This window comes from Urtica dioica, chromosome 5 (genome assembly GCF_054948205.1).
Source record: "Urtica dioica subsp. dioica isolate 48M chromosome 5, U.dioica_male_clone48M_v1_H2, whole genome shotgun sequence".
NCBI classification, from domain to species: Eukaryota; Viridiplantae; Streptophyta; class Magnoliopsida; order Rosales; family Urticaceae; genus Urtica; species Urtica dioica.
This window is the reverse complement of record NC_142760.1, coordinates 42,681,330-42,696,829: the sequence shown is the minus strand read 5'-3', so window position 1 is coordinate 42,696,829 and position 15,500 is coordinate 42,681,330. Positions and strand designations below refer to the sequence as shown.

The 15,500-nt window shown below is 37.8% G+C and overlaps 1 protein-coding gene and 1 long non-coding RNA gene across 2 annotated transcripts; one reads left to right on the top strand and one right to left on the bottom strand.

Annotated features, from left to right (window-relative positions):
• Positions 1–459: 459 nt before the first annotated feature.
• On the bottom strand, positions 460–795 carry LOC149398730 (uncharacterized). Its single transcript, XM_089614656.1, has one exon. The coding sequence runs from the start codon at positions 793–795 to the stop codon at positions 460–462; it is 336 nt and encodes a 111-aa protein (XP_089470782.1).
• Positions 796–10,813: 10,018 nt separating this feature from the next.
• LOC149398729 (uncharacterized) lies at positions 10,814–12,194 on the top strand. The gene is made up of 2 exons (XR_016297263.1): positions 10,814–10,952; positions 11,715–12,194. It is a non-coding gene; the product is annotated as an uncharacterized LOC149398729 (long non-coding RNA).
• The last annotated feature ends 3,306 nt before the right edge of the window (positions 12,195–15,500 follow it).

Below are 15,500 nucleotides of genomic sequence, written 5' to 3'. Positions count from 1 at the left end.
TTTGGAGGACTGTAGTAGTTTCAGGAGTTGCTCGATTTGTTCCTTTGTGAAATTTGGATGTCCCGAGTTGACTTGTTTTTCTTGTGAAGACTCAATCATGGTCTGAAAAGCCTTCTCATTCTTCTTCTTTCCTCTTGGTGGTCTTCCGTGTATCTTCCAGCAGGTTTCCCTCGTGTGCCATAACTTCTTGCAGTGATCGCACCATGGCTTCTTCCTATCTCCTTCTTGTCCATTCCCCCGTGTGAAGAGTGCAGATGGTTCAGCTGAGACAAGTTCCTTGGTGTTTATCATGATCTTCCTTTGGTTTGCCTCCTGTCTGATTTTGGAGAAGACTTCTCTCATTGAAGGCAGTGGATGCCTTCCCAGGATCCTCCCCTTTGCTTCGTCGAGATCCCTGTTAACACCAGCGAGAAACATCTATTCGCAATCATTTTCTTCGCGTTTTGTTGTCGCACGTAGTCAGCGGCACTCTCCCATGTTGTAGTAGATCGTCATGTCTCTGCTGCCTTGCTTGGACTGCCATAGCTTCGTCTTCAACTCAAAGATCTGCGATGAGTTTCCAAGATCAGAATAGGTTTCCCTAACTGAGTCCCAGATTTCTTTCGCCGTCTTCATGAACATGTGAGGCTTAGCGATTGAAGCTTCCATGGAGTTGAGAAGCCACGCCAACACCAGTGAGTTCTCCGATCTCCAGATTTGGTAGCCTTCATCGCCTTCCTTTAGTTTCTTCACTTCGCCAATTAGATAGCCCAGTGTCCTCTTCCATCGATACCAAGCTTTACTGATTAAGACCATTCCAGAAAATTCCTTCCATTCAGCCTATGATCGGTGATGAGCATAGATGAATGGATGGATGATTGAGATGTCTCCATGTTGTTTGCTTGAGTGTTTTGGGATGAGGAATTTTTGGTGGTCGGTGTGATTTCCATTGAATTAGGTTAAGAGGCTGGGCTCTGATACCATGTAAGTTTGGAAGAAATTATTTTTTTCTAATTATTCATCTGGCAGAGAAAGGCAATATATACACGTACATGCAATATACACTAGGACAAAAAACGTCATCCGGTGTGACAATCCACCTAATACCTCATATGTCGCACCTAAAAGTTTATTAGGTGCGACATTAGGTGTGACAAAGTCGCACCTAAAAGCCCGTCGCTAAAGGCATTAGGTGCGACATGTCGCACCAAATGCCCAAGCTATTTTCCTGCCAAATTTAATAAAATTGGCGGGTAAATTCATATCGGGTGCGACATTGTCGCACCTAATGCCGTTCCCGCCATGATATTTGGTGCGACAATGTCGCACCGAATATGTTTTTTTAATTAAAAAAAATTACAAAATTAGAAAATTAAATAAAAATTCATTTAGAATTAAATAAAAATTAATTAACAAAATTCTAAATTAATTAGAAGTAATATTCTGAAAATAGAATTCTTAATTAAAAATACAAATTCATTCTAAAAAAGCGAAAAAATAAATTCCTAATTTTTTTTCCTATAAAACTTATCGATAGTAGAATTCCCTCTACCGAATAAGTTGCCAAAACTTCGGGAACCGCTTCCGCGTCCTCGTCCACCGCTGCCTGACGCGCTGCCGCTCGCTCCGGCGCTTCCGTAAGGACGGTCTCGCAAGAAATCCATAGAACCAGACGTAGAACCCGGCGTGGAACCTGGCGTCTGCTGATCAGTCCCACCTGGTTGCGGTGCATGCGGAGGTTAGGGAGTCGTGGGAGGCTGGTTGTGCATCTGGCTGAGGAAGGCGATTTGTTGCCGCATCTCCTGCAGCTCGGCTTGTTGGGCATCCATCTGAGCTCGCATCTCGTCAACCAATGGATCGGTCTGAGATGACGAACTTGACGAGCCTCTATCTAGCGTTTGGGCAACACCCAGCGATGACCGAAGGATCGAAGGCCCTAAACCGACTTCCCAGTCTCTGCGTACTCCCAAAACATCGCGCATCGCGTACATCTCCGCATCTTCTTGGGAGATCACGGTGTTTTGCTCCGCCGCTTGCTGCAAAATATCTATCGTTTGGACGGTGATTTGATCTTTAAAAAAACCACAACAAACTTATCAGATAAGAAGAAATAAAGTAATTAAATATAGTAAATAAAAAAATTAACTTACGTATTGCGACTTCGCGAAGTCCGTCGTCCACGATCCCTTAGCGTCATGGTGTTTTTCTGACCATATCGCTAAAGCCGAGCCTATACTCCCATCTTCCATTCGCTGTAATTTTTCAACATTAAAATATGAATCACATATATATTGCATTTTAATATTAAGAGACTTACGTTCCTCGAGCGATGACCAAAAAAACTAAGCGACCCTTGTCTCACCTTCGTCTTCTTCATCTTCGAATTTTCCCGATTGCGGACAGACTTCGCCTGCGAGACATAAATTAGTTAAGATCAATTTTAAGAATTTCAAATAACCATCAGAAGTTCAACTCATACCTTAATGCTCCGGCGAGTCGAACGTCTCTATTGCTTTCAACCAGGCTTCCTGGTTATAGCCTTCGAGAGTTTCGTTTTTAACGAGATCCTTATTCCCGCAAAATGGCTTGAAGAAGAGCTGCGACAACCTCGAATTCTGGCCACAGTGCATCCTCTTCGCATCGCGAATGATAGCCATATCAATCTCGTTGCGAATAGGATCTGTAGGCACAAGCTCCCCAATGTCGGGATGAGCGTAAACGAAGCGGTACTCGTTATGAATCGAGTTCATAAGAGCCGCCACACTCTGCGTAGGCACATAATTCCAGTCTGGGAGGTCGACTGGAATTGTACTCTTGATCAGGTTTCCTAATCGGTTTTGGAACGTCCCGATCAACGGATTTTGCTCCCTGACGTCTTGGTAGAACGCCTGCTGTGTCTGATCATAGCGAACTACGTTCGCTCCTGGGGTCCCAACACCAGCTCTCGCAGAAACGAGGCCAGTCGTTGGTCCCCGCTTCTTCCTCGGCATCTGCGGGGGATCACGTTCTCCTCCTGATGGGTCCTGACCTGAACTAGACATCCTGCAAAATGAATACGTTTTATTCTACCAGAAATTCGGCAGAGTTTCTCTTATAATATTAACTAACCAAAATCTGCAATTTAAAAACAAACATCATATATAACCAACCAAGACTATCATATTCATATTTAACAACTTGATAATGCCACCGATAATATTTTCTGTAAATTACCTATAAGTTTAACTAAATTTATGTTAGACAAGACATGCTTGCTTGTGTTTACTTTCCAAATCCGAAAATGACTAAAAAAAAACTTTAATGTGTTGATTACATGGAGATTAAAGACTTTATTCAGAATTAGACGTTTCAATACTTGCCCAGCTAAGACCAACGACTTCATGGCAAATTGTATTGTCATGTTAGTTTCACAAGTTCATAGAAGAAATATAAATACAACATCGCTATTGTGTTAACTTGACTGGGTCTATAACCACAGAAAACGAAAAAGTATTTCCTTTATATTTACAAAATAAAGATATCATGCGTGATTTAATATTGATTTTGTTGGGAATATTGCCCACTTGAAGATAATGAACAAATGATTACTAAATTCGATAATAAGATTACTTTATTAGCATTATATGATTAGTGGGTTGATTTCTAAACAATTAGAATCAATAACAACTATCTTCCATAGCCTCCGTATTAAACTGAGTCACGTGCTGGACACCTGAGTTCGGGCGGTGAGCTAAAACGAGGTCGATGACTGATATACGCCTGGAAAGCTATATCTAAAGTCATATATGTGGAATACATAGATGAATGCTGATCACTATGTGGGAGCATTCTACACTTGTGGTAAGTGTACGACTTGGACAGGTCTTGGTTGTAGATGTGTCGTTTACGGACCGTTACGACACACTAACCGAGGCCGCTATGATGGTCACAGTGAGACTTGATCTGAATCCTGAAGTGATCATGGACACTGGGTCATGTTACTGAGCTCTTTGACTCATTCGCTAAAAGGCTATCCATGCTAATCACAGCTTATGTCTTGGGAGTCTCTCAGAGCATGATTCGAGTGAGAAGTGATTTACAGATACGGAATCCAGCTTTCCTGAAAGAAGGTTAATGTTCACTCACCTAAGGGTTGATTCCAGAACCGATAGATTGCTAGCACTTTCGAAGTAAGTAACGTTCGCTGGGGAAACAACAATGCTTAGGGCTGATATGTATCAAGAGAAGTATAACAGAAAAATTGACTTCTCTTGACACGGGTTGAACCTGGAGGATCTTGATCACGAACTGACTATATCAGTGGACACTCGTCACGATGAGTAAACATAGTTCTAGTATTAAAGGAGAGTTCATTCTTGGCTTACAAAGTGGAGTATTTGACCAAGATTAGACGAATCGATGGAAAAAGGGAAAGGACTATTTCGTCTTTTTCATCGAATATGTCAAGCTTCTATAACTAGGTCCATAGTCCCCGATTCGACTCTGATAAAGGCGGATAAGAACTTTCGTATAATAATGTTTATCATTATTAATCTCACTTGCTGTAATTGTGATTGACAGCATTAATTTTGGAAAACGAGTATTCGCAGAATTAAATAAATATTTATGGTAGAATTGTTTATTTATTGTTGGATCAAGTAAATAATCAATTATTAATTATTTTTTTGTTGTTGGACCAAGTAAATAAATAATTAATTGGGTTTTAAGCAATTGGGCCTTGCACAAAATATGAAAATCGGATTTGGGAATTTTGGCATGGGAGTTGCGCAAATTTGCCTTGGCCGTGTGCCTAAAATCCGACTTTTATGATATTGGTATTTACCAATATTTTCTCTTTAGTTGTTTAAATAAAAGGAGATAGAATAATATAAGATATTGTCTTTTATTCTCTCCTTATTTAAAGGAAAGTATTTAGGAGAATATATGAGAATATATTTAAAGGGAAATAATATATTCTCCTTTATTATCTCACTAAATAAAATATTCTCTATTTAAATAGAGAATAATATCCCATAGATATTGATCTGATGGATGAGAGAAAAAGTAGGATTCACTTGTTGAGATCCAAGGGCCTAGATTAAATCCTCTAGTGTGAACATAATAAAAGGAAATAATATATTCTGGATGGTTCCATGAATATCTCCTTTTACTACTGTAAATAGGGGTTCATGGGAAGGCAAAATTAAGCACTTAATTTGTGAAAAAATTCGTGCATTCTAGCCTCCCTTGGCCGTGCACTTCTGCCTCTCCTTCCCCTCGGAAATTCGTTTCCATTCTTAGTAATAAGAGCGAGATTTGAAACACCACGTTTCTCATCTAGTGAGATAAAGACTGTGCCCACTCATCTTTCTTATTCGTCTCGGAGATTACGTTTCGGAAGACTAAGGTGTCATCCTCGAGTCCTTCATCAAGACGACGCAAGGAGTACGCAATTGGTTTAGGAGCGTTCTGTAGCTGAACCGAAAATCAATGTAAGTATTCGTTTTTTTGCTCAAATCGGTTGCTTGATAAATATGCTCTCGTGAATTAAATTAATTATACATAACTAGATCTTGTTAATTATAACCATAATTTAATTAGCTTATGATCAGCGTAATTAATTATTTTTCTGCATTAATATGGTTATATGGGAGAATCATCTTCAACGAGTGGTATCAGAGCGATTTTTCGTGTCTGATACGCGCTTGATTCCCCAACAAGTGGTATCAGAGCTAGATGTTATGATTAATTAATTCATTCGTTCTTGAAATTAATTTAAATATGGTTTGAATGAAATTATATGTGGATGTGAATTTCATGCAATTCAATATATGATATGTGGATTGTGATTCGTGGTTTGATCGTAGAATATTTGATTCTCGCTTTTCTAGATTTTTTGTAAACCCGAAATTCAAAGGGTATGTAATTATTATTACAAAAAATTGGCTACGTGAGCCACTTAAACTATATGAATTGTAAATTAGCCAACCTTTGGTAAATACTTTGTAAATAGCCAACATGCATACGTGGCAGCCTATTAACTACCTTTTTTAAATGTTTGACTGAGTTAAATAAGTCTTTTACTAATCTGTTAATAAGTTAACTTGGCTATTTACAAGAAATTAACCAAATGTGGGCTATATCCCAATTCACTATAACCGTGCAGCTGTATAACTAAATAACCCTTATTATTATTATTGTTGTAATCCGATGGTGCGACGTTCTTGATCACGACGATCGGCGAGAGACGGACACACAACGAAGAAGCATGACGGACGAAGAAAGCCTCCACAACTTGATAATGCCACCGACAATATTTTCCGTAAATTACCTATAAGTTTAACTAAATTTATGTTAGACAAGACATGCTTGCTTGTGTTTACTTTTCAAATCCGAAAATGACTAAAAAAAACTTTAATGTGTTGATTACATGGAGATTAAAGACTTTATTCAGAATTAGACGTTTCAATACTTGCCCAGCTAAGACCAACGACTTCATGGAAAAATGTATTATATATCATGTCAGTTTTACAAGTTCATAGAAGAAATATAAATACAACATCGCTATTGTGTTAACTTGACTGGGTCTATAACCACAGAAAACGAAAAAGTATTTCCTTTATATTTACAAAATAAAGATTACCATGCGTGATTTAATATTGATTTATCATTAATATATCTATTGATCCACATAATGAAATGGACTTGTAGCACCAATAACCTTGGCAACCTCATGGAAAATTGTTTTGGCTGGTTACTGAACGTTCAAAATTGTATTGTTCCACAATTTGATAGAAGAAGATGAAAAAACATCACTATTGTGCTATCTCGACCGGGTCTATAACCACAATAAAGAAAATAGTATTTCGTATTGTTTTTATTTACAAAATAAAGATATATCATATATGTGATTGAATATTATCATTAATACCACAACACATAAGTTGCACATGTCAAATATAATTTACAACTGAGTAGAGCAAAGACCAACTTTATATTCTGAGCAAAATCAAAAGACTAACTTTATTAGATCGTTTATTTCTTATTATTTCGATAAAGAATGTTAATGAATACAACTGACTTTAAACATCAATATTTGATTCATAAGTTAGTGCCCGTTAGGAATTCACCTGAAAAAGTGAATGAGATCTATGAAAATATAAGTTAGACATCTTATAGAAATTGACTTCACATATATAGAACCTCATGATAATTTTCAGCGGAATGTGATTTGCGTGATGACCATCAAGGTTTCTCTCACGTTCTTTATTATTATTATTATTATTAGAGATTTGTAAAGAAATAGCCATTTAATGAGGGGCCTTTTAAAATAATAGCCAACGTTTGTTTTTTGTTAAGCAATTAGCCAAAAAAAAATAATGTACCTAAAATGCCCTTTTCCCCAATTCATCAATCAGACAAGACAACACCGATTGAGCAGAGACGATGACTAGAGCTCTCGACGAGGCGGTTCCGCTGAGCCGCTTCGGATCCACGAGGCGATGAGGTATTCTCTCCTCGCCGAAAGAAATAGAGTCCGACCGGTCCTTTGCCTCTTCGCCAATTGAGACGCGGTGCCGCCGGAGTTTCCGGTGGCGGCGACGATGGAAGGCTCGGCGTGACAAAGGAGCCACTCGATGGTCTCGCCGTCGGAGCGGTGGCCTAGCTCGCGCGTGAGCTGGAAGATCCTCACGGCCCAGAAGTACCTCGCCGAGGCCGCGATCAGCGCACTGATCGTCCACACCACGCGGCTCTTCAGCCCCCGCGCGAACTCCTCGTCTCCGGCGGGATCGGATCCCGCGAGAGGCTCTCCGCCGTCGTCGCGGATCGCGCGAAACCCTAGGATCGCCCACGCGCCGCCGCTTCGGAGAAGGGGAAATGGCTTCTCCAGGCGTTTTCCGTCGTTCCCGGTGCCGGAGTCGAGCTCCGCGACGGCGATTGCGTCAAGATCGGCGAGGCGACCTCGATCTTGGCCAAATCTGAGACAGGTATGTTGTTTTTCAAATGGTAAATATTATTTACTATCGAACGGCGATTTGTAAATATTATTTACTATCAAGGTTATGATTTGGACAAATTGGAACGAGCCGACGAGTATGTGTAACATTACTGCAGTTATTTTTCATTTGCACGTTTTACTATGAAAGATGAAGAGAAGAGATCACACTATAAACGACATTGACTTTCTCGCTTCAAGATGTTGGTTTTTTCAAATGGTAAATATTATTTACTATCGAACGGCGATTTGTAAATATTATTTACTATCGAACGGCGATTTGTAAATATTATTTACTATCGAACAGCGATTTGTAAATAATATTTACTTATCATTTTTATGAATAATCTAACCCAAAATCGTTCGGAGATGACGTCTAGGGTTCAGTTAATAATATTTACTTACAATTTAATGGTTAATCTAACACAAAATTGAGCGGGGATGAGGTCTAGGGTTTCAGTTTGGGTGTTTTATGAGATCGCAAAGAATTGTTAATAATATTAACTAACCAATTTACTTCGTCGGCGCCAGAAGTGGAGAGATTGAAGGATTTGAAATTACCAGAGATTGAAGGTTGAGATACTCACCATTTTTTCTTCGTCGGCTTCGGAAGTGGAGAGATCGTCGGTTTCGTGTTCGCGAATGAGGGTAAAAGAAATTCGTTTGGCGGAGAGGTTTGTTTCGAATGAGGGAATTGTGTTTTGCGCTCTATTATTTGAACTAAGGGTAATATAGGAATATTAAATTGTTTGGTAGTGGATTGGGCTACAGGGCATTATTAGCCAATAATACAATAACAGATGTATACAAATATGGGGAGTTAGACAAATATGAAAATCTATTATTATACTACATAAACACAGTCCAAAATATAAACAGAATTCGATCCCGCGTTCTATCCAATCCGTAATTACCACTTGTCCCGAACAAGCTCAGGTCTTTCTCTCATGTTATTGTTATACCATTTCGATAGGACTCGAATATGATCGAGTCATTGAGCTATAATAAGGAGAAAGAAAATATTTTTTTTTGCATGTTCAATTATTAAGGAATTAATATATATTGGCATTCGAGTCTTAAACTTCAGAAATTGTTCCTCACAATGTTTCTCATTTGTTTTGCTCCGCCTTTCAGCGTTTCCTCTGTTTATCTTGAGCCCGTTCGATTTTGTTTGTTAATTTTGGTGGGTTTTTTTTTTTTTTTTTGGAAAAGATCTTAAGTTACATTATTAAGAAAGCTCATACGAGTGCTAGAGGCGAAGATGTCGATAATAGGACAAAATAAAATGGTGATTTGTGCCAAAATAAAATAGTTTCGATAATTAGGATGGAATGATATTTTGACGAGTGGGATCTTTAATTTCCAGATGTTGATCTATAAGGTTGCCTAGGAAGCTTCAGAATTTCGTCTGCTTCAAAGGACAAGAAGATCAAATTTATGTTCAATTGATCAATGATAAGACTTTGGAGTTATGAAGTCAACACAACTGAAGTCAATTCGGCAAATTACATGTGATATGTGTAACTTTTCATGATGCGCTATTAAACATATCAATATAATATCATACATAAATGTTTCTGTGCTGTAAATAAAAGCAATATCCACATTATTGATAATCATACATTCACTAGCCACTAACCAGCCAGTACAATTTTTTTAAGTCTTTTAGTCTTTTTTTCTGGGTTTGAAAATTCAACACAAGCAAGTCTATCTAGACTAGCATGGAGAGATTAAATTGTTGATGTGACACTCTTTCATATTAGACGAGGTTCAAAATATCGCCAATATATAACTATATATCGACAATATATCTTTTTTTAAGAGTCTCGGTAAAAAATCGTACATAAACATTACCGTTTTATATTATATCATTTTTTTTATCGGGATATATCACTGATTTTTCATTTTATTGCGATAAATTGACAAGTTAATTTAGGAAAAATATCGCCAAAATCAGGAGAAGTACCATTCATTCCATACCCACGCACACTACAACAAACATTGGCAACAGCCACAATTTTTATTCTCGGGAATAGCCACGACAAGTCGTGGCTAAATAGCCGCGACTTTAGATGAAACAGCCACGACTTGTCGTGGCTGTTGCTATTTTCATCTATTCATTAGAGCGGGCTTATTCTCGCGCTCATTATTTGAGATTATAGAATAGCCACGACAATTGTCGTGGCTAAATACCCTACTGCCACGACAACAGCCACGACTTGTCGTGGCTGTTGCTAATTTCATATTTTCATTGGAGCGGGCTTATTCTCGCGCTTATTATTTGACATTTTTTGGATAGCCACGACAACAGCCGCGACTTGTCGTGGCTATTATTAGGTTAGTATTTATTTTACTCTTCTTTCTCTTCTTTATTTTCGTTACAAATAAAAAAAAACCCTCGAAAAACACTCACACCCTTGCTCTCCTTCTCTTCTTTTTTATTTTTTTTTGCTCGATACTCTTCTTCTCTTCTTTATTTTCTCTTCTTCTCTCTCACGGCCCTCGAACTCTCCGACCCGGCCCTCTCACAACAAAAAAGCGCAGCTCCGCCATTCCACCCCGACGACTCTCTGTAACTCTCGACTCTCTCTCACGACCCTCTGTAACTCTCCGACCCTCACAACCATAACGCTCAGCTCCGCCGTTCCAAATCCACCCCCAAATCCAAATCCCCGACCATGACCAGACTACCCCTAATCAGTTCGAACACCACCAAATCGAAGCCCTAAAAATTTATCAACCCCAAATCGAAACCCTATAAATTTCTTAACCCCAAATCGACGAACTCCGACCACTGTCGCTGCGCTCGGACCACCGCCAGTCCTACGACCTCGATCAGGCTCCGCCGACGACCTCGATCAGGCTCCGCCGACGACCTCGATCAGGCTCCGCCGACGACCTCGATCTTCATTTTCAGACCAGGCTCCGCCGACGACCTCGATCATCCTTTTCAGACCTGAAGAGAAGAAATAGGAGAAGCGAAGCGAGAAGCCCCGAGGTACGATCTTCGCAACATCTTTCATCTGATTGGATTCTTTTTTTTTTTTTTTTTTTTTTTTTGCTCGGTAACCCTGTAGTTTCTCTTGATGAGTTTATGGACATTCATTTGCACAACATAATTGCTATTGGTTTGCCGCTGTGAGTTTTCCTCTGTGAGTTTATGGACATTCATATGCACAACATAATTGCTGCTGTAGTTTCATTTTTTTGTTCTTTGTGATCGTTTTACTTTATTTTCTTGTGTATGCTTCGTTGAACTTGGAATCTAATTGTGTTTGATTTTGATAACAAAATTGGTAATTCCTCTGATTGATTAGGACCATACTAATGAATAGACTTTTTTTTTTTTTTCTGATGTTAATGATCTGTATTTACATTTTATGTTGTGGATCTGAAATGGTTTGATCCGATCTAATGTGTACGATAGTTAACCTCTGGTTTGGTAAAGCATGTACAGTTTTTTAGAGAAGACATATCTCAAGATTAAAGTGAGATTGTTGAAACGAATAGTTACTTCATCTTACTTAGTTTGATTTTATAGTAACAGAATGTTATATATGAGAGTTTATTACTGCAAGAGAGCATGGTGTGTGCTTGTGTATTACTGCAACCCTGTTTTAGTTCTTTTATTTTTATATGTGATAGGATTTATAGAAACAAGATGTTATATATGAGAGTTTATTACTACAAGAGAACATGTTATTATGTGATAGGATTTAGTTGTGGAATTTCTTTTATTTTTTGCCACCTTTGAAAACAGGTTTAGATTAGTCAAGACTTTGTCCCGCGCCAAGCCGCTGTCCCGCCAAGTCGCTGTCCCGCACCAAGCTGCTGTCCCGTGCCAAGCTGCTGTCCCGGGGCAAGCCGTTGTCCCGCCAAGTCGCTGTCCCGCACCAAGCTGTTGTCCCGTGCCAAGCCGCTGTCCCGCCAAGTCGGTGTCCTGCACCAAGCTGCTGTCCCGCGCCAAGTCGTTGTCCCGCCAAGCCGCTGTCCCGCCAAGTCGCTATCCTGCACCAAGCTGCTGTTGTGCGCCAAGCCGCTGTCCCGGGCCAAGCTGCTGTCCCGCCAAGTCGCTGTCCCGAACCAATGATTTTACTTTACTTTGATAGTATGTTAAATTTTGGTTTATTAGCGCCGCGAGCGTTATTTATTTTAATTTGTTAGTACATTGTATTTTAGTTTATTAGTATGAGACATTTTATCATCATATGAATGAAATATATATTATTTTGGTTTATAAGATTTTATTTGTGTAATTATTTTTACATTTGAAACATTGAAAAATTGGCGGGAAAAAAGATTACCCGGAAAAAAATGGCGGGAAAAATGGGTTTCCCGTCAAAATAATGTGGTCGAAATTAGCCGCGACAACAGCCACGACTAGTCGCGGCTGTTTTGTCGCGGCTAATATTAGCCACGACTTGTCGTGGCTGTTGATCAACAGCAACGAAGCAACAGCCACGACTTTTGTCGTGGCTGTTGTCGCGGCTGAAGCACCAACAGCCACGACTTTCATAGCAACAGCCACGACTTTTGTTGCGGCTGTTGCCAGTTTTTGTTGTAGTGGCAGACCGACTTCCAGAGAGCAAAGCTTATACGATTTCGGCGATATCAAAGGTGAAACCTTCTTCTCCATGCGAAATCACCAGTCATAGGAGAGTTTTATACGCCATCGACGGTATTGGTTGATATATCGGCGTTGAACATACAATAAGTTCCAAAGTTAGGGTTTTAATTATTTTGAATTTGTTTTTACTTATTAGATTGATTCAACTCGATTTTGTTGAAATTTTTTACATGGTTGAGATTAGGACTTGGTTATTTTTCATATCCCCAACTTTTTGTGAAGTACCGACATGGTTTTACTTTTCTAGCGACCCATCACCGGTGGCCATTCGTTTTTCCGGTAGAGTAAAAAAAATTTAGAATCACGTGGATTGAAATTGTGTATTGAACTTGATATTGTTAAATAGTGATTTAGAATATATGATTGTGTATTTGAAATCGTAATATTGAAATTGGGATTGTTTTGTAGTATTTGAGAACTATTTTATGTTTTGTACTGTCTATTTTAAGTTTATTTCTTGTCATGAACTCTGTAGTATTTGATTTTTTATTTTCATAATTTGGATTTGATAATATATATATATATATATATATATATATATATATATATATATATATTGGGTTGTTTAAAAATATCTATTTTTAAAGGATTTTTATCGATATATCCGTCGGTAGTTGACATATCATCGATAGTCAATATTAAAATTGTTATAGAATATTCATTGATATATCCGTCGATACTCGTCATATCCGTAAAATCAGACCTCGATATGATATCGACATCGGTATCGTTATTTGAAATAATGATATCGGCAAATGCGTGGTTGACTAGAAGTTTCTGTGCACACTTAATGATGTGGTCCAACATTTTTATGTAACTGATACAAATGTTATACAAATTTCCGATGACTCTTGAGTCTTTTTTTTTTGTCTGAATTTGAAAAGTAAACACAGACAAGTCTATATCTAGACTAATATCTCAATTAAGTTATAGGTCCCACCTTGTTGAATTAAATTTTGACCATCAAAATAGGAAAGAAAAAAAAATTGGACATTCAACTTTATTTTAAAAAACGATTATTGAAAACATAATTAATTGTGTCAAAATTCCATTAAAATTTCAAAACTCAAATTTGTAAATTGGGACTTCCAATTTCTCCAAAATTCAGCCTTATGTTTAAGAGACACACGGATTATTATTGCCATAAATATGAATTAATTTGTCCACGCAAAATTTGATCTTATTCTCAACACATTGTCCTTTATACTTGCCAGTTTAATATTCAGCTTATGTGGATTATTTCTAGCATATTGAGACATCAAGTTGGCCTAACTTTTCTCCAAATTAAATACGAATTGTAATTCTTTATGCATTTTGTTGACAGATAAAATTAGTACAACAATTGTCTTACAAAGAGCACTTGGTTCTGAGAACGCAGTCTCGAGAAGTCCGAGTCTTTAGGCAGGATGATATCTAAATACAGACGAATCTAGTGAAAGAGAGATAGTAAACGAGGGTGTTGAATGATAGGTGAAGTTTGTGGTGAGTGCTTGTGTATGCATAAAATATATGTCATCATTTCCTCAGCGAACTACTCCTCTATTTATAGGGGTCTTTGGGTCAAGTACGTGGGGCGATCAGTCTCACGTTCTCGACGGTTTAAAGAGTAACCGTTCTCAGGACGTGCGTAATGGGAGGGAATTCCTCGTGCACTCGGCATATAACCGTTGAGGTGTGTGTTTTGCGTTAATTTTAATTTATTTACACGTGTTTGTTTTGTTTTGACTAGTCTTTGACTTACCATCTTCTATTCTCTCCGAAGTTCTGCCTGATATGGTTCGTTCTTTACTTATGAATGGGTTGTTCATTAACCTTCACGAGTCATCGGGCTTATTTGACTCGGGCTCATTGTTGGATTCCTCTTGTTCTCAGTGCTTCCGACCTCATGCTCGGACTTACGCAATTTATACGAGTAACAACAACCTTCCAGTTTCTTAGAATTTTAGTAAAAATGGTAAGAACTATATGGTATGATCTTCAATTCAATTATACCTCGAACATATTTACTATTTTCTTCCCGAAAACTGAACCTGACACTAATTACAGTTCGTATTTAATTTCGGAAAACAGTTGGGTCAACTTAATTTATCAATAATTTTAAAGCAATCCATAAAAGCTGTATATTAAATTGGACAATGTGTGAAGTTTTCAAATGTTGTGTGGACAGGTTCATATTTGCCATTAAATGTTAGTATCGATCGTATCATAACCTAGTAAACCAATTCGGTATGAATTACTCTACGAAAAACGGGTTTAAATTTCAATGTTACTTGAACTTATACTTATGCAATAATAATATGCCGATTTATAATTTTTGAATAACTTTTTTTTTTTTTATTTGGTTTTAAAAATTATGTTGAATGTCTGAAAATTTCGAATGTTTTTTTTTTTTTTTTTTTTTTTTGTGGATGATCAAAATTTAAACTAACAGTATGAGACCTATAATTAATTTATGTGTTAGTCTACTCTAGATAGACTTGCTTGTGTTTACTTTTCAAACGCAAAAAACAAAAAAAACAAAAAAAGACTAAGACTTAATGGAAGATTGTATTGACGTATAGTGAGTGTTCTATTAGCAATGAATAAAAATGTTGGACCACGTCGCTAGTTTGTCAATATTATTCAGTGTAAGATCTATAATTTAATTTTTATGTTTGTCAACATAGACTTGTGTTTATTTTTCAAACCCATAAAAGACGAAAGACTTGAATATACTATTAGCAATTTCTATGTTAGTCAAGACAGACTTTCTCGTGTTTACTTTTCATATCTTAAAAAGACTTGCTAAACAATCCTAGATAACAACTCTAATGGTGATCAAGCATTAGAAAGCATAAGTAACAATTCATATCAAGCAATCCATAATAATGAAGCAAACAATAATTATCTAATCCTAACGAACCCCCCAGCCATTATCAA